The following is a 19,269-nucleotide window of genomic DNA, read 5'->3' on the forward strand; positions in this document are numbered from 1 at the left end:
TTTTTTCACTCCCCTTCTTTTATTTGTTTGCTTTGAAAATGCTTTATACATATTATGAAATCTAAACAACAAAAAAAAGGTTGGAAAAGTGTGAAGAGGACAGGGACATTGTAGGCCTTTGTGTTGGCATACACTGTTATTTTACCCATTTTGATGCACATAAATTGAGCTTTTTCAGTACGTGATGGCAAACACATTGAGAGAGTCCTCTGTTACTATCTACTCAATATGGGACAACAAGGCATATGTATGTGTGTTTGTTTCTGTATTTAGTGCACTTATTAAACCATGAAATAGGATTGAAATAGGAGTGTTGTTGGAGCTTTCTAGTTACCTGGATTGTGTGTGGTGTGACTTTTGTACCTGGGAAAACAGCAGGCTCAAGTGTCTTCCCTTTGTCAGCAATGTTATTACGGAATCAAGGTTAATCCTTAGAAATCCCCCTTAGACAGCCTATGAATTTTACCATTTTATTTGGACAACAGTGGTTCGCTTTTGTATGCTACCTACTTCAAAACGCTGGAGATGGCATCCGGCTATGCCGTCGGAGCCATGGCGAGGAAACTATGGAGAGTTTTAAGACATGATGTTGTAGCTTATAACTGTTTATGATATATAGGTTACAGAGAAAACGAGACTAATGATGTATTAAAGATTTCCATACCTGAAATTAAGCTGTGTAGTACCTAACATTGGAGGAATCAACACCTCCTTTGAGTCTGAACTGTTACAACTTTTCTCCCAAACTTGTTGTATTACCTGTGCATTAGTATCCCTAAACTAATTAATAAAGGTTTGTTGACTAAACCTGTGTAATCCTTGTCAGTTTTTATGGTTTTATTATTTTCAGTACAGCCACAATTATAGAGAATGTGTCTAAAATCCATATGTTCTGCAGGTCATTTGTCTTTGATAGGAATACATTGACATCATCCTGTTGAAGAAATTCTGACGAGAAGCTCTACAAAATTCACTGTACTTGAGGATGATCCAGAGAGTTTGTTACAGATGATATTAAGATCTTGGAATTCAGACAGCAGCACTACAGAGGATTTGCTGACACAATTCTGAGGAGTCGACCTTCATGGAAGCACATGAAATAGGTAAGGATGTAGAGAGATAGTGTGTGGATGCTCTGTCTCACTTACGACAGGATGACTTGTCTTTAGGGAGAGTTAATGGCCTACAGAATGTATGATTCCTGTAAATGTCACACAGTGGAGCAAGTTGTCTTTTATGTGATGTGAACTAGCTGAATGTGAAGACATAAGAGTGAGCTGCATATCTCTATATTGAAGAGTGACATTTTTTCTATATCATATCCTAGGATCACCTACTTGGCAGAGTATTAAGATACAGTGTTATATATCTCAATTTTTTTAATATTACATAATTATGTTTTGTATTCCCATTTTTACTTTGTTTTAAGCACTGTAATAGCTAAAAATGCACAGCTGTTGTTGAAACGAAAATATTTGCTGCTAATGCTCCTAAGTATCGAATATAAATAAGACAGATAAAGCGGCTTTGCAGTAATGAAACACGTGGCCCGTTGAACCTCAGCCATTGCCACTTTAGGGAAAGGCCCACCGCGCTCACGGTACAGTACACGCTCCCACCTGTCAGTCAGAAAAATGAAACGGTGCATTGTGGGTTTTATAGTTCCACCGGGCTTGTTCAGCGCTGAACACGGGCCGCTGTGCGCCTACATTTCCCATGATGCTCCGCGGCCCGCTGAACCCTTCACATCTGATTGTCAACAGAGTAGCAATGTCTGCCGCTAGCATGGAAGAAAGACGCTCAAAGATGGACAGCGAGGAGAAAACTTCCTCTGTCACAAACAGGTAGAACATCGAGAGCTCGAACTAGTATGTTATTACGTGTTGAATACGGAAAACTTTTTTGGGCGTTTATTTTCAGTGGAGCATCCTTACACGACTTGTGGCACTACATGTCCATTTTATAAAAGTAACACGTATCCGCGATGGCAGCCACGAATTAACTCTGTAATGTTGATTTATTGTAGATTCCTCCACAAAATGAGATTTCTGCCAGCTGGCTGTTCGGAGTTGTCTTTATTTTACACGAGGCATCATTGTTCTCATCTGAGGTTGGGAGATTAAACACAAAAATGATGGTTTCTAAAGCCTTTAGCTAATTTATAGTATCCTTTTTGTGATGGATGTGAGAAGAACGAAGCCTCCAGGTCTGATAAAGCAGGGTAATGCAGTAAGAAAGCTGTTATTAAGCTACGTAGAGCCAACCGTCTGGTACAGTTCAAGTAAAGCGAACGTGTTACACGTCCTCAAATTTAAATAGTGCTTAAGGCTGGTATTTATTCTAAACCTGTAATGCTGAATTTGACTTGAACTCCATGTGTCAGGCTGTCATACTGACCCATTTCAGGTTCTCCATCAGATCAGATCTGCAGATTAAATTCCTCTTTACGCCACAAGAGGGAACTCCACCCATGGAGACTGTGGCTGAGTCTTACAGACAGGACATTTAAAATCACTTTTATATGTTCTATGCATCATTGTAACAATTTTGAGAAAATATAAACTTTAAAAAAATGAAACAGCATTGAAACGATTTACACTTGATAGGATTCTTTAGACTAGACAATCAGATACCATTTCAGAAGGAAAATTTTTGATATTTTCACACTAAAACATCACACAGCTCACACAGCCCAGTCGAGAGCAATAACCACAGTTGAAGTTTTCAAAAATTGAATCTGTACTCTCTAATAATTAGCAGGAGTACATGAGACTTTTGTTCCAGATATTTTATCCATTCTATACATAGTGTATTCACTTACATAATTTTGCCCTAGTTTTAAAAATAAGACTGAGCATTTGGATGACACGTTTCCTTCTGAAGAGGGCACAACCTCCATTTTTCATCCGATGCATTTACGTTCTGTCATTATTAAAGCTTCAAAGCATCAATTCAGAATTGCTTCAGATGAAGTGTAGGGTTTCTGTAATGTTTTTACAGTGTTATTTTTACTAAGCTGAAAGTTTAAACCCCGCTGTGCTTCCCTGTGGCTGTGGAGAGCTGGCCGGATGTTTGGCATAGCAGCAAGTGCAGGCTTCTTGTTTCGATGGGCTTCCTTACTGTGCAGCTGTCTTCTGCCAGCAGTTTAAAGACACCGAGGCTGTCACAGCTTCAGATCAGAGGAAAACAACCAATTCCCATGTGTTGCTCCTCCCGTAACAAGGAAATAATGACGGAAACCGTAGGCAAATATTTGGATCTCTTTTAAATATTAGTTTATATCATATGCATTGGATTTCTGAAATATGAAATAATCAAGTTTGTGGGTTGTCTTGCACTGGGAAACAGTTAGTTAGTCTCCTCTGCACTAGTTGTTTATTTGTCTGCACAAGTTGTGGCCTGGGAGGTGTATGAGGGTGTGTGTGTGTGTGTGTGTGTGTGTGTGTGTGTGTGTGTGTGTGTGTGTGTGTGTGTGTGTGTGTGTGTGTGCGCGTTGCCCTGGGCTGTTCCTCAGCCTGTCAGCTGACAGTAGAGGTAGTGTTAGGTTTCATCACGATGTTTATTCCCCAGTCTTCACTGTGGGAGAAGTCAGGGAGGGGACATTGCTGGGTGTGTACGTGCGTGTTTGCATTTGCGTGTGTGTGTGTGTATGTGTGCGTGTGTGTGCTTGCTGTGGTGCCGCTGACATCCTCAGACTTGGAATCAGGCACAGAGACATCACTAGTCCCTGCAGGGTAACAGCACATCACCTCCCCACTGCCCTTCCTTCTTCCTTCTTCCCCTCTCTCTCTCTCTCTCTCTCTCTCTCTCTCTCTCTCTCTCTCTCTCTCTCTCTCTCTCTCCCTCTCCCCCTCGCTCGCTCGCTCTCTTCTCCACCTCAGCCTAAGGCAGCTCTGTTAAGAATTCATTCAACTGCATCAACATCAGAGGAGAATAAAGGCCGACTGTCTTGTGTGACTTGTTTTTTTTTTCTCTCTCTCTCTCTGGTCTGGTTTGTTGTTTGTGTCTCTGTCGCTCTCTTCTGGTGCCTCTTTCACCTCCAGCCACATATTGCGACACTGACTGTCAAAGACAGATGACCCGAGCTTGGCATGCGAGTGCGTGTGTGCACGCGCGCGTGCGTGTGCCTGGAGTGAAGAGGTCTGACTCTAACCTGATGCTATTAATACCACCTAATGAACATAATCTGGAGGGTAGGTTATCCTCTTACGTTTGTTGGCTGGACGGCCGAGGGGAGGAGCAGCGAGCGAGCAAAAGAGGAGGGAAAAGCTGAGTGCGCTTCCTTCACAAAGCTGCAGTGCCTTCTCTCTCACTTCACAGAGAGGATGGGAGAAACTGAAAGCTAAAGAGATGTTTAAAGTTTCGTTTCTTAACACAGCCGTTGCCCCTTTGTACATTGCCCAAACTGTGAGTGTGTGTGATTCCCTGGATGTGTTGCACCAGAGGGCAGTGCTGTTAGGTGCATATTAGGCGAAGTGTGTTTGAGTGTGACTACCTGTACTGAATATACATCCTGGAAGAAGTTTAGGATTGAAACACACATAGTTTGTTCAGCTATGAACTCCCTCCCAGCGTACTCAGGAGCGAGAATATCTGGCTGTTGGACACTAAGATCTGATGGCAGGTAAGTGCTTTTCGTTCATTTCTTTAACTTTAATTTTTTAATTTTTTTGCAAGTGTTAGAAAAAGTTTCTATTCTCGTTTTCTCTTTGAGGTTTATTTGTGTGGAATATTGTTTGGGAAGTTTTGCAGTTGCCGCCGTGCCACTTCGAATAGGAATGTTGGGACTGAATAGTATCTCAGTTTGTTTGCAAAATGTTGTCAGCCAAAGTTAATGAACCGCCTGATCAGTTTTGTTTCATTGAAGACAATCCAGTGAGATGGAAGACAGTTTTCAAGGGAGCGCTACAGAAACAAGATATGAAACACTGCTTTATTTACTGCTAATAATATCCCGAAGCACCGCTGACCACCAGCCTGCGTCTCCTCCATCAGGTGCCCCATAACCTCGTCAGTCGTTTCTTCTCATGACTTACAGGGTATGAAGTTGGTATGCTTTTCATGAACGCTGAGGAATCTATTCCCCGAACAGAGCATGATTCAGCGAAGTCAATGAAGCTAATCTTTTATGGCACCCTGGTTTGGTTCTAAGTGATAACACCTCAGCTGTAGTAAAGTCTGTGTCATGGGTTTCCTCTCCGCTCCCACAGTCCACTCCCTGACTCCTTCTGAGAGCGGGTACAGTGAGGAGATAAGAGTAATGTTTGCTCTCTATTGTTTGTTTGACTTGTGACCCTTGTGACACTCCACCTGGGGAGGTATGCTTGTATAAAGATGTGCTGGCTGGGATAACAGCTCAGCAGAAGATCAGAGGACTCTTGCACACTCCACTACACTGCAGTTATGGCGTGTGGTTCTTTACAGTCCTCACTAGGTGAAGTGTGGATGTCTCGAATAATGCAGTAAGTGTTGCTAGCAACTGTTACCCGGTGAGCTTATCACTCAGGGTTTCGCTTGTAAAATAATCTGTGGAGCAATCAGTTTTGTTGGGACTATTGTTGAGCTTCTTGTTTGTGACGGTGAATTGAAGGTAATGTTTAACCAGTGATATGCAAGTAACTTCTGTTTCGTTTCTGAAAGTCGAAGAAACTGCGAGCTTATGTAAGAGAGAGGCTAATCAGCAATGTGTTGGACCAGTTCTTTGGACCTGCTTTGTTTTTCTTCTCTGAATCTTAATCAACCAGAACCATTAGCTGAATGCTAATGCTCCTTCCTCTTCACTTTTTCTTTGTATTGTCACAAAATTAAGCCCTTGTTCTCCAGGCGGAGCATTGAGTAACCGTGTTGGCACAGTCACATTAGTTACAAAGCCTTTACAGAAGCCCGTAGATGCAATTGAATAATGTTGAAACACAAAACAGTCGCACTGGGTGTTACATAAATGTGTCTTTGTGTCGTCCATATAGCCTTGTCTCTCGCAGGAGATGTGAGCGACCATGATGTTTGGTTTGAACTCTCGATGCAAATTGCTTTGCTCTCATGCTACCTGTTTTGAATTAGGTGGTGGTCATTTGCTTATGAGGAGCTGTCTGTGATTACACAACTTCAGAAGAGCCACTTCAAGAGGAAGTCATTTGCACAGCATATTAACAGGACTGCGTTTGAGTCAGCTTCTTGTCAGAGTGTTAATTTTAAGAAAACATTCAGCTGCTTGTTAGTTTCACTTTGGACCAAAACTAAAAGAGTTGAACCTCAAGACCAGGGCAGACCAGGAACCTGCAGCCCTGGAGCCGCAGGGGGATCCTCAGCCCTTCTGGAGTGGCTCCCTGGTGCTTTTAGGAAAGTATACATAAAGAAACATTTTAGCTTATTTTCAGCTTGAGAACAACAGTTCTTCTCAAAAAGTACTCGGAATGAATGCAAAAAGAACCAAAAGAGGAAAAATAGTTAAAACCACAGTAAAAAGGGGAAACTTGCAGAGACAGCTAAAAAAAAAAAAAAAAAAAAAAAATCCTGAAAAAGACCAGAATTACTAAACGAAAACATAAGGAAAAACACGCACAACTGTTTAAAAGAGGGCCAAAATGGTTACAAAGCTGAAATGGAAAAATTGTCTTAGAAAATACCTAAAAATAAGTATCAAACCATTAAAATCAGATCCAATAACAGCTGAAAATCTAATGATTTGTGTTGTAAATTGTAATTGAAACTCCATGAATGCAAATTTGTGCCCATATATCAAAACTTTACATCAAGCTTTTCTCAGCTGTGTTTTAGCCTCATGCCAAAACTAAATGTGTTTTGTGGCTCCAGCTCATTTTTGTTTTTGTGTGAAGTGACAAGGCCCCTACTCATAACCAGTCAGGGAAGTTTGACTAAGTCGGGTCTAGACTGGAAAATCATTTATCTTGTCATATTTTTGCAAAAAAAAAAAAAAAATCCACATCCCAACTTGTTTCCACTGCTAATTTCAGTGTATGATCACACTTGAAACTGACACCGTGTCTCAGGGCTGTGGTTTATGGATGCCTTGATCCATTAGTTCCAGTAGTTGAAACAGATACAGGTACATACTGTACGTACTCTGGTACTCGCAGGTAGCTGCTCTGGAAATGGACAAAGTTCACTGCTGGACTACATTCAAAACAAAACATTAACCTCTTGCTAAGAGGGACAACGCCGCCATACTGGGTCAGTGTTGTTTAACCGGTGCAATGTTTTACATGTGCATCCCTCCAAAAAGACGTTAGTGTGTTTTTATTTGAAGCAACACCGCAGAGACACTCACTCCCTTCTGAGAAAAAGAGTTTCCTTTATTTTCAAAGTGTGCTTTGAATTACGTTTGTTTTACTGTAATGTCTTCAGGATGGTTTATTGCCTGTTCACACGCCACATGATGAATAGCATTTCTGTTTTTTTGTATTATTTGTTTTCTTTCCGCACACAAATCTCTAAAGCAAACACTTTTTTCTTTTCCATTCTTAGAACATGTAATTGTTTGCAGTTTGAGTGACTAAACTTCAAGACATGTGGTTTTACTGTTTGTTGTCCTGCTTCGTGTCAGCGATGTTTGACCAGAAAAAGAGGAAGTTTTGTGGCTCTGACAGCGGCTGTGTGTTTGTTGACTTACAGTGGCGGCGGTGAGGGATCACTGGACCGGCTTCTCCCCTCGGTGAGCAGCGGCCTGTCAGCCAGGAAACGGACCACCAGCCAGTGTAAGTCCGAGCCTCCGCTCCTGCGCACGTCCAAGAGAACCATCTACACCGCTGGCCGGCCGCCGTGGTACAACGAGCATGGAACACAGTCCAAAGACGCTTTTGTGATCGGTGAGAAATACTCGCTTCTTTCCTTTTTTATTTTTTCATATGTGTTCTGTAGAAATCTAACATGCTGCAATCAGGACTGCAGGCTTTGTAGTCAGCAGTCTTCAGCGCCGACCACTGGGTTTTTTATCGATCGGTGTAGATTACCTCTAACAATCTGATCTCAGATTTCTGAGTGAATCGGATCCCCTCCGGTGTCTGCGATTTTTACGATCCGTTTCACCTCACAATCCGATTATAAAGAGGACTTTTGGATCCGTGTTAACGGGGCCCGTGTGAATGTGTGTGAGTGTGATTGTTTGCCTGTATGTGCGTGTGTGTGTCCACCCTGTCCCACCTGTAGTCACCTGATATTGTCTCCAGAGTTTCTCAACTGGTGAGTTACACCCCAAAACTTGGTCGTGACCCCAACTGCACTGCGTCACTGGCTTTTGCCCGTTAAGTCACAAGATAACAAGATGATGGCAAAAAAAAAGATTAAAATCATAATGTAAAGTGGGTTGTCTACAGTAATTTCATACCATGAAAAAAGATCCACAAAGTTTTTGTGTTGTCTGAGGTTTTTCTGCTCTCCTGTCTCAGGTTCAAGCTGCACCACAGTTTCACCCTCTCACTTTAAGAGTCTCACCTAATAAATCATTTCAGTTGTGAGAGAAAAATTCAGTTGCGTTGTGACGCAGTCAGATGTAAATATCAGAGCGTATTGTCTGTTTTTCAGATAAACAAGAGCTCATTCACAATGAAAACAGAAATGGCACCATTTTCCACGTTCTAACTGAGACAAAGCGTCGTTTGCTTTGGACTTAAAAACACGACTTGATGGGAGAAAAGTCCTGAAAAAAACACCCAAGCTCAGTCTGCACTTCAAAACAAGTTTCTCTCTGGCTGATGATAATCGCCTCAAGCAGTCTAAGCGTGCGCTGTCCTGTTAAGATTTCACCAGGTGAAAGTATTTTGAACTGTAATTAAAAAATGCTCACGCCCATGTGTCAATAAATGAATGATGTGTGACAGGCCTGTGTGGCGGCAGCGCCTCAGGAAAGACGACTGTAGCCAGGAAAATCATCGAGGCCCTAGATGTGCCCTGGGTCGTTCTACTTTCGATGGACTCTTTTTACAAGGTACGTTTGTTCATGCGTCATGTTGAATTTCTTAACATTGTTTTGCCGTCACTCACCAGCTTGTTGGTGCTTCTGATTTGCTGAATTCGGACATTTCTGCGCATGTCTTTGTTGAAGTCATTTCTTTTGATTCAGGAGAATAGGATCGCCTCGTCCCGAGTTTTCATTGACTGTTCACCTCCCAGCGACTCAGAGGAAGAGTAGAAAAGAGTGACACTAAGTGCAGGAGACAGACTGAAAGAGAGAAAGTGGGATTACTTTTGAATCCCAGAGGGAAAGTGCGGAGAAGACTGAAGAGAAAGGAGATGGATTGGATAAAATGTAAAAAGGTACATGTGTTGAAATGAAGGCACAGTAACAAGAGAATTGGGGGAAAGATGAAGGAGAGTGTAGAGGAGTCAAGCTGAAGCCATATTTCTTGCCCCTCTATCCCACCACCCACTCCGAGCTTACATAATACCGTCAAAATCTGACAGCAGCGATTCAGTGTGCGAGGAGTAGGAGGGATTTACCAGTGACCGGCGCCGCCGGTGTGCTCTCTGCATTACCACAGCGCGGCATTTACGCACATTTCATCGAGAATTGATGTGTTTCTTTACTGATAACTCATTTTCTGCTGTTGGAGAGCCTCTGTGAGTATTTAATCGGTGCAGTTGAGGAGAGGGGGGGGGTCCGGAGTAGCTGTTCATAAACCGCCAAATGCCTTGTCTGGGGTTTCAGTGCTTGACCACCCTAAGGGCACATGCAGGCCCGCATGCATGCACACACACACACACACACACACACACACACACACACACACACACACACACACACACACACACACACACACACACACACACACACACACAAACACACATACAGACACGCCACCTGGTGCAAACGTCACAGTGGCGCATGATGTTCTCCTAAATTTAGGCTCCTCACTTCCACTGCTCTTCAACAGTAATCTGTGCTTAAGTGTTTTTGCACAAGTCTGTGTGAATCAGAGGCTTGAAATCGAGGAGGTGCATTGGTTTTATTTGCAACTAGAACATACGTCAGTGCTTCGTTTGCCGTTTTCTTGTTTTTATATGCAAATGTTTCTGTGCGTACATGCAAACGTCAAGGAACGAAAGCTTTTCGGAGTATTTTGCTCAGCAAATCAAGTTGCATTGAAACACAACACTGTTGCCAGGTTGCCGTGAAGACATTCTGTTAACGACGTTGTGCCGGTCCGCAGGTCCTGTCCCCGGAGCAGCAGGTCCTGGCCGCCAGCAACGACTATAACTTTGACCATCCCGACGCCTTTGACTTTGACTTGCTGACGCACACCCTGCGCAAACTCAAACAGGGCAAGAGCGTGAAAATCCCCGTGTACGACTTCACAACTCACGGGAGGCAGAAGGAGTGGGTGAGCATGAACGCACACATCCACACATCTGCTGATGCATTTGTGACTTAATGAGCTGCATGTCAGAGTTGCAGCTTTTAATCTCAGTTTTCTCGATTACCTAAGAGGGTTTAAATCTCCCTCTGTAGAGGTTCAGTCACGTTGCGAGTCGGCACGTCTCCAGATGGTCTCTGATTTCTCTACACTTGTTTGTATTTTGTACTGTGTGTTTATTACTTTTTGACAATCGTTCGTCAGTGATATGGGTGAATTGTGAGTTATATTGATTGTGGCAGTGTAAACAAGTGTATCCGAAAAAGTTAGACTATAATTTAAAATTTAAACTTTTACTTTTGTTATTCTCATTAATGTTAAAGAATCCCCAAACCACAGCCGTGCCTCGGGCTGTCTCATGCACCTGCAGTCGACGTTGCAGAAGCATCACATCATGTAAATACTCGCCACATGGAGTTTGGGTTTTTTGAGTACGAGTATTTTATGCAGTGTCGAACCTGATGCTCGCTACTGGTATTGATGTATCCAGAATTTTAGCTTGCTCAGTTCACCTATCCAGCTAACACTCTTCCTGTATGTTTTTTTTCTCTTGTGTCCACAGAAAACCGTATATGGCGCCAGTGTCATTATCTTTGAAGGAATCATGTCCTTTGCTGACAAACAGCTTCTGCAGGTAGCTTGAAACACCTCTGGTCAACGGAAAGATGCTTATTTGACACGTGTCTGTTTCCCAGTTGTTTATCAGGATTGTAAGATTAATACAGCAGAGTTCAAGTTTTCAGATTTGTTTATATCATAAATTATTATTCCCAAGAATTTTCTGACAATTAAAAAAATGGAATTGTGGAAGAATATAGTTAAAATATATCAATACAAAATACATCATCCACGAAATGTTCCTCAGAAAACACTAAAACAAACCCTGTAACGCTGTGTCCTGCTCTCCCGCCAGTTGCTGGACATGAAGATCTTCGTGGACACCGACTCCGACATCCGGCTGGTGCGCCGGTTGAGGAGGGACATCACGGAGAGGGGCCGCGACATCGAGGGCGTCATCAAACAGTACAACAAGTTTGTGAAGCCCGCCTTCGAGCAGTACATTGAGCCCACCATGCGGCTGGCGGACATCGTGGTCCCACGTGGTGAGCGCATACTAACATACCGTATTTACATGTGTGCACGCTCTGTTACGTAACTCCTTTGACATAACAGCAGCAATACGCTCAATGGCTCTTTATTTATCACAGAGAGCTGCACTCATGTTAAAAATAGAATTTCTTAAATTGTGCTTTATTGTTTTAATACTGAGGACGCGACACCGTGTCTTCACACTCCAGTGATTCCAAGCTATTGTGTTTTTTAGGCGGTGGAAACATGGTGGCCATCGATTTGATTGTGCAGCACGTTCACAGTCAGCTGGAAGAGGTATGAAATGTTGTATTATTCAGCTCTGCATCTTAATACACACTTTAAAGTATTTTCTTGAAAAGCTACACGGTTCCTCATCTTTTAAAGCAAACACACCTTGTCTCATCTCTGGACTTGACAGTGTAATTGGTATCAAAAGGTGTAGTTACATGTGGCCCTTCCTTCTTTTGCATGTAATTACAAGCAGCAGTACTCCCTCTAGTGGTTGGATTAAACAATGCACAGCTTTCATGGAAGCTGAGAAATTGGTTTATTTTCAAAATGTAGTAAATTGTGTTTTATCAAGAGAAGAGATGCTGTTTCACACAGTGAAATGCACACTAACGTTGTCATAAGAGGCGGTTAAAAGAGCAGCTTGGACACAACACACACAAAATCCCTTTTAAAAGTAGAAAGAATTTCCTTCTGAAATTAAAGTATTTCTATTTTATTCAATTCCATTGAAAAATATTACTGTTGCAACACAATGCAAAAGTAAAACTTAGACTGTATATATTTTTACAGTTATAAACTCTGCAGAGATAAAGCAGCGTTAAAACCTGGACTAACGTTATTGGTTTGGTTTTATGTGGATAAATGTTTCAGTATATTTCTGTGCAGCATGTTGAAAAATAATCACAGAAATTCTAAATAAACCACCCATACAGTTTACTTTTCTGACAATCTGCTGAAATGGGAGTGTATTTTCATTTAATAAAAGCTGAGTTGCGCAGATCGTCTCGCGGTGCTGGTGATGCATTGATCACAAGTTAATCAGCTCCCAGCTTGTTATAGAACCACAGTAACATCTTTACTGTAGCAATAATTGAGTTTATTAGCTTTGACTTTGGGTGCTTTTTGTAGTTTTATGATGTTCAACTTATTAATCAGTGTTAATTCTATTGCAGATCAGTAGTGACATTGTTTTATTATTCAGTCCTCGTTACATAATGTAATTTCTGGTTCTTCTCCAGATGAGTCAGAGCGTTCATGTCACTATCAGGTGAAAGTGAGTGTTTTATGGATTCTTACAGGGTAAAGATCCAGGTTAAAGTGAAAGACCAGTAAAGTTTATCAGCAGCTTTATATAAGTCACAGTATGGATTGTCTCAACAGAACTAGGTCATTAATCATTTTTATGTTGTGATTTTTATGTAACACGCCTCACAGGACTGAACCAGCCTGGCTGTGCTGGTGCTTCATACTATATACAGTATTTTAATAATTGATTTAGAGTTTTTTTTACATAAGACAGAAAAGAATCCTTGTGTAAATAGGAGTTGAGTTAAAGAAACCTGTTTTTGTTGGTTAATAAATAACCACGAGCCCCAGTTTCAATCTGATAAGTTGTATTTTATACTGAAGAGGACAGAAACAGTACGTTTACAGTGCTTTATTGCATGTTCAAATTTCACCGATCGCAACTCACTGACCGCATATTTCTTGCACTTGTTGGCCTTTTGTTGTCCCCACAACACACACATTTAAACAGTGACACACACACTCTCTCACACACACCCACACACACACACACACACACACACTGCTGATGGACTGCTCTCTCACTCTCTCCCCACCCCTCCGCTCCCCTAAAACCCCTCCACGGCTCACAGCGCGAGCTCAGCGTCAGGTAGAGTGGCCTTTATCCCGTCTGTCACGCTCTCCTCAACATCTTCTCACTGACAGGAAGTCCTGCGAAGCCCCCCCCCCCACCCCCACCCCCTCTCCGCCTTCCTCCACCGTGCTGGCTGCCACCACACGTCACCAGGCGGCACTCTTGTACCTGTAAAGCAAATGTGGCTCATTAGTGATCAGTCACAAGACGCTGGGACGGCGCTTCGGTCAACGCCGGTGTGGAATAGAGACAAAAAAATGTAAAAATTAAATCAAACGCTGCTGCTGTGCCGTTTGAAAACTGCACAAAGACGAGAAGTTTGGAAGTAGTGTGGTGCAGCCAGCATCTAACGTAAACGACGTTGGTTTTCCCTCGCTCTGCCTTTTAGAGAAATGACAGCTCGCACTCTTCCTGCCTTCTGTGTCTAAAAATACACCAATGAGTCAATCGGCTGACCCTCCTTTCAGAGGGAGAGTGACTACAACAGAAAGCGAGCGAGAGGAAGCTCCTCTGCAGCTATTGTTGACGATCACATACCTCAGCCACAGAGAAAGTTTCCAATACCCGACTACAAAGAGCTGACTTTTTCCATTGAATGTCGGCCACAGTGTGCGAGACAGAGAGAGAGGAAGTGAGCTTGGTGTCTGACTTTAGACACAGGATGTGCCGGGGCCTGTGAGCTCAAATACCAACTTCTACTGCTCTACATCGTGAAAGAGTGACAGCCGCACGATAGCTTGTGCGCCCACCCACGCACACACAGGTCGAACACGTAGATGTTCTAATCTGATCCAAAACTATTTTTCCCTCCAGAGCATCTGTTCAAATCTTGTTTTGTTTTGTTTTTTTCGTTGCAACAATATAAACAAGAGATTTGAAAGACGTTGAAACACTGCTGTCCTCAGCTGTCGCACTTTTCACTGTGTAAATATTTCCTTCATCCCTTCATCCACCTGATGTTGTGTCTCATTTTCCCTCCTCTTATCTGTTGTGTTTCGTCTTTCTGTGTCTTCTCTGTTGTTATTGTCGTCGACAAATCCTCCCCAATAGAGGAAACTTCGCTGGGATATGTGAGCAGATTTGCTATGATTTGTTTTCCTTTCTTTTCTTTTTTTTTTTCTTCTTTTTTTTTTTTTTTTGCATCTGGCTGATGTGTATCTCAGTGATGTTTTAGAAACTGTAGAATCAGTTTAGTGACTCAGTCACTGAGTCGTGTGTTTTAGAGTCCAAAGCAGACTTCAGCTAACTAGATTGCAGACTAATATTTATTTGTGTAAGCGTGGTGATTTATTACCAGTGGAGACCGATGATGGAAACTAACCATTGCACATGTTGCACATGTACATGTCGATTTAAAAAAGAATTCAACCTTTTTTAATATAGAGAAAAAGAAGCATATCTTTTCCATCATCATGGTCTCTCTTGTAGTTTCCCACTGACATACTCAGCACTGATCCTGCGTCTGCCGTCACACTGTCGTAACCAGCTGTGCTTTTTTTTTTTTTCCCCCTGCATGTACATTCAGTACACGTGTGTCTGTGTCGTTTTCTCTGTGTGTATCAACTTGCACTCGTGTGCTCAGTTCAGTCGCTTTTTTATATACGTATATATGCATTGGATTCATGTGTGTGTCCATCTTTCCCGTGTGTGCGGCCCTCACCTCGTGCCTCCCCCGCGCCGCTATTTGTTGCCGTGGTTACAGGGCAGCCCTGGCTTCGGCGCACCAGGCCCAGCCCCTCCCCCAGACCCTCAGCGTGCTGGAGAGCACCCCCCAAGTCAGGGGCATGCACACCATTATCAGGTGAGTGCTAAGAAACCGCGTTCATCGCGCCAACGCCGTTCCCCGTAGAGCGACGTGCCGCTGCAGCCGTGTCCTCTCTCTCTCCCCCTCCTCACGCAGGAACAAGGAAACCAGCCGCGACGAGTTCATCTTCTACTCCAAGAGGCTGATGCGGCTGCTGATCGAGCGGGCGCTCTCCTTCCTGCCGTCGCAGGTCCGGGTTTCCGAGATGCACAGTTCATTAATTTACGATGGTTTGATCCTCTTTGTTAAGTAGTCTGAACCTTCAGATGCTTGAGAGGATGCAGCCCAATGACGGCCGAGATCGAGAGCTGAAGGATAGACGTGAGAGCGAGATGCAGCACGGCGTGCGGCCTTGAAATCGCAGCCGCATGAAAAGATAAAGACAAAGAAAGAAAGAGCTCGTATTTGCTGCACAGACCGTCAGACAGACATGCACACACACGAGAATAGAAAGTTATTAAGTCACCACAAAGGAAGGTCTCCATACCTTAATAATGACGTGCATTAGACAAACACACACACTCACACACACACACACAGACACACATACACATACACACACACACACACACACACACACACACACACACGTACGTTTGTACTTCATTGTGGCCGGCTGCAGTGTTCCCAGCACTGCGCTCACGCTGTTAAATTTCTTTAATATTATCTCAGGTCCGCGTAGTCCAGACCCCCCAGGGAGAGGATTATGAGGGGAAGGCTTTCCACGGGAAGAGGGTGAGTGAACTCCATTTACTTCCTGCCATCTTCCCCACACTTGTTTTTTTTTTTTCATATATATTAAAAACTATTCAAAAGAATTTTGTCCCTCCCTAAACTGATGCAATTAACCTCTGTTGGATTTTTACTCTCCTCTTTGTTGTCTTTAGATCACAGGCGTGTCCATCCTGCGAGCCGGGGAGACCATGGAGCCGGCGCTGAGGGCCGTGTGCAAAGACGTCCGCATCGGCAAAATCCTCATCCAGACCAACCAGGACACGGGAGAACCGGAGGTGCTGAACCGAATTAACGACAGATGAGTTTGGAGCTTCCAGCATCCAGCTGCAGAGCACTCTGCGACTGCTTTGTCCCACACTTTCACAGTTAAAACACAGATAAGATCTCACACACACACATACACGTTAATGCGGCGTTGCCATCCGCTCATGAGGAGTTTTGTGTCGTTTCACACAGCCTCGATGCTTTATCACACTTTTTTGTTCTTTTGAGGAAATTCTCTTAAAACAGAATTTATTCCTGCACGTTAGAAAAGGTCACACAAAGGTTCGGGTGCATTTCACAGATGTGCAAAGCAGTTAAAAATAGTGTCAAACTTCAGAGAGGAGGGGTTTTTAGAGAACCGCATGTCCTAAATATACACCAAACAGCCACAGAGACGCCACTGAAATTAAAAAAAAAACAAGTGATGGTGGGATTAAAACAAATGAGCTTTTATTTTTGCAGAAGTTCAGATTATTCATAAGAGTGTCAGAATACTTGATGCATTGCAGTGTCTTGCATGTGGAGCTCAGTGCTCTGGTTGATTGTGTGTGTCTGTGTGTGTGTGTGTGCACAGCTTTTTATCTGATCTCTGCTGGTTGCCACCAACAAAAACCTTTTCAGGTCATCGGCGTTTAGACGCTGCGTTTGAGATACTGAGCCACATCCTGCCTTTTTTCACACTTTTAGCTGCATTATCTGCGTCTGCCCAAAGACATCGGCGAGGACCACGTGATTCTGATGGACTGCACCGTGTCCACCGGGGCCGCCGCCATGATGGCCGTACGAGTCCTCCTGGTGAGCGCCACAGACCGTCTTTAACCCCCCCTGAAGTCCGCTCAGTGTGTTCACGGGTTCGTTTCTGCATTCTCAGGATCACGACGTTCAGGAGGACAAGATCCTCCTGGTGTCGCTGCTCATGGCGGAGATGGGCGTCCATTCTGTGGCCTACGCTTTCCCACAGGTCAAAATCATCACCACGGCCGTGGACAAGAAGGTCAACGACCTCTTCCACATCATACCCGGTATCGGTGAGTGAGAAGGAGTTTTTGATGTTTCATCTGTTAATTCAGCTCTATGCATCAGTTTTATTTTCCTTTTGCTTTGTAAAAATTATCATAATAATAACTATTATTTCCGTTTTTCGAGGAATAGACTTTGCATCAGTAAAGATTTTCACTTACTGGGTTTTGGTTTTGTTTCCCTGCAGGAAACTTTGGGGATCGATACTTCGGAACGGACGCGCCTCCTGACTGGAGCGACGAGGAGATGGACGAGCCCAGCTGCTGATTAAAGTATCGACGGGGCTGATCCAGGGCCGCGGTCTGGAGTGGACAATAAGGGGACGTGAAGAGTGTGTCTGGTCGCCACACGCCTCCTCCAGCGTCCTGCAGAATCAAGTGAAAACAGAAAAAACAAGAATGATCAAGAATGATGTTATTTAACCCTGTGGACGCTGCGTCTGAAATATCTTTATTTGTATATTATGTTACAAAATTGACTTTTTTTTTGTGCCTAAAACGTGACAAGCTTTTGAAACGCTTTGAGGAGAATTCTCTTGCCTTAAGCCGTGCACTGTGGAGCGACAATTGAATGTGAATTTGCACGAGGAAAAAAAAAAAGAAGAAGAAGAAGAAAAAGAAGAAGCTTTTCGGGTTATTTTTCACCACATACCTTCCTCACAACTTTCACAAAAAGTAAAATCGGAACATGAACTCGAGTTGCTCAACTTCCATCGCCATGAGCGCTTTCTGAAGGACCATTCAATTGGAAAATGTGTAGGTGTATCTGTCTTTTTTTTTTTTTTTTTTTTTTAGCTCTCCGGTTCAGGCTTTTCCTTCACTGCGGATGCTGACCTAACCATTTGAAAAGGATGTTGAAAACCGTTTTACATTATACAGCTTTAAGTACGTACTTGTGGCGTGTATTTATGCAGAATTTGTTCCTCATTTGCATATTTTTTTACTATGGATGGACCCGAGGAGGCAGCGGCTCAGTCACATTGCTGCCGTGCTGCTCTGAAAATGGGTCGTCTGCATTTAACAAACACAGATGAAGTGTTTATCTCCGCTGTACGTGTCGTGATTTTTTTTTTTTTGCCTTTATAGATTTTATAGACCGTTGAAGAAAAAAATAGAACTCATGTTATCAGGAGGTCAAAAAGCTGTCCGAGGAGTGCCTCAAGTTTTATTTAATTTTTTTATTATTTGTTTATTGTGAATGGGACCGGTTTGTGAAAATGTGTAACTATTTAATGCCGAGTTTCTCAGTAGTGACTCGAGGCCGTGGGGAGTTTACACATTCTCCCTGTGTGTGTTTGTGTGTGTGACAGAGAAAGAGTGTGTGAATAAAGTTCCAAAGTGAAATGACTGAAACATTGCTTTAGGGTTTATGTATGTTTTTTCAAAGTTCACCAATAATCGTCATTTTTGATTCATTGTATTTTACAGCACATTTCATATCTCACTAGTATTGTTGGAAGTTTTGGGGCAAAAAAAGAGTGTATCAAAGGAAAAACAAAACAAAAGCTTCATGTTTTTCTTGGGTCGGCTGTTGAATGTGAACAGTATTCCTCCTGATATCAGTTGCTTTGAGCTTCGCTTACCTGCATGTCTCGTTTTTAATGTTTAATAAAAGTGCAATATAGATTTGAAACGATCCTCTGTGTGATGTCAAACTTTTTACCTTTTTTTCTTTACTCTAATATTCAGGCATCTTCCACTAAAAATATCCCTCAAAGTCATTAAAAACAAATAAACTTCTCAGCATGTCTGAATAAAGCACCTTTTATTTATTTTTTTTAACTTCTTATTTTAAGCATTTTGAAGACACACACATTAGCGTCATGAACAGGAAGGATGTTGTGGTTGTCCTCTTCTCATGGAAAGTAACCTTGGTATCTTCCATCACTTTCCATAATTATCACTCTGACAGCTGTCGAGACATCAGTCATGGTAAAGCGTGATTGACAAGCGTTTCATGAGCCTGATGGACAATTCCGACGCGGTGGCCTCTCGGGCCGCCGTCGACGCACCAGGCCTGGATTTCTTGAGGGAGGAGGTGTGAGAAGGACGGTCAAAAGACGCGCGAGAGCTAAGAATACCAGCCGCGTCTTC

General features: G+C 42.9%; 1 protein-coding gene across 5 annotated transcripts; it reads left to right on the top strand.

Annotated features, from left to right (window-relative positions):
- Positions 1-1,755: 1,755 nt before the first annotated feature.
- Positions 1,756-18,811, top strand: uckl1b (uridine-cytidine kinase 1-like 1b). Of its 5 annotated transcripts, none has more exons than XM_030117852.1 (15): positions 1,756-1,844; positions 7,633-7,826; positions 8,838-8,944; positions 10,167-10,337; positions 10,933-11,004; positions 11,284-11,473; positions 11,695-11,756; positions 13,352-13,368; positions 15,056-15,154; positions 15,254-15,347; positions 15,830-15,892; positions 16,045-16,167; positions 16,844-16,951; positions 17,028-17,184; positions 17,364-18,811. In XM_030117852.1, exons 1-15 carry the CDS (start codon positions 1,771-1,773, stop codon positions 17,441-17,443), a joined length of 1,611 nt encoding a protein of 536 aa, XP_029973712.1. In that variant the 5' UTR covers positions 1,756-1,770; the 3' UTR covers positions 17,444-18,811. The 5 variants fall into 5 exon arrangements, with proteins under 5 accessions (XP_029973712.1, XP_029973711.1, XP_029973714.1 ...); XM_030117851.1 differs by lacking the exon at positions 13,352-13,368 and adding an exon at positions 14,404-14,423; XM_030117854.1 differs by lacking the exon at positions 1,756-1,844 and adding an exon at positions 4,281-4,624.
- The last annotated feature ends 458 nt before the right edge of the window (positions 18,812-19,269 follow it).

The sequence above is a fragment of the Salarias fasciatus genome, chromosome 20, assembly GCF_902148845.1.
Source record: "Salarias fasciatus chromosome 20, fSalaFa1.1, whole genome shotgun sequence".
Classification (NCBI taxonomy): Eukaryota; Metazoa; Chordata; class Actinopteri; order Blenniiformes; family Blenniidae; genus Salarias; species Salarias fasciatus.

Bases quoted from the DNA above. Each gene is read 5' to 3' on its own strand.
- uckl1b (XM_030117851.1), top strand. From the start codon at position 1,771: ATGTCTGCCGCTAGCATGGAAGAAAGACGCTCAAAGATGGACAGCGAG. The intron at 11,757-14,403 runs GTATGAAATGTT...CCTCCCCAATAG, and splicing joins TTCACAGTCAGCTGGAAGAG to AGGAAACTTCGCTGGGATAT. The intron at 16,168-16,843 runs GTGCTGAACCGA...TCACACTTTTAG, and splicing joins AGGACACGGGAGAACCGGAG to CTGCATTATCTGCGTCTGCC.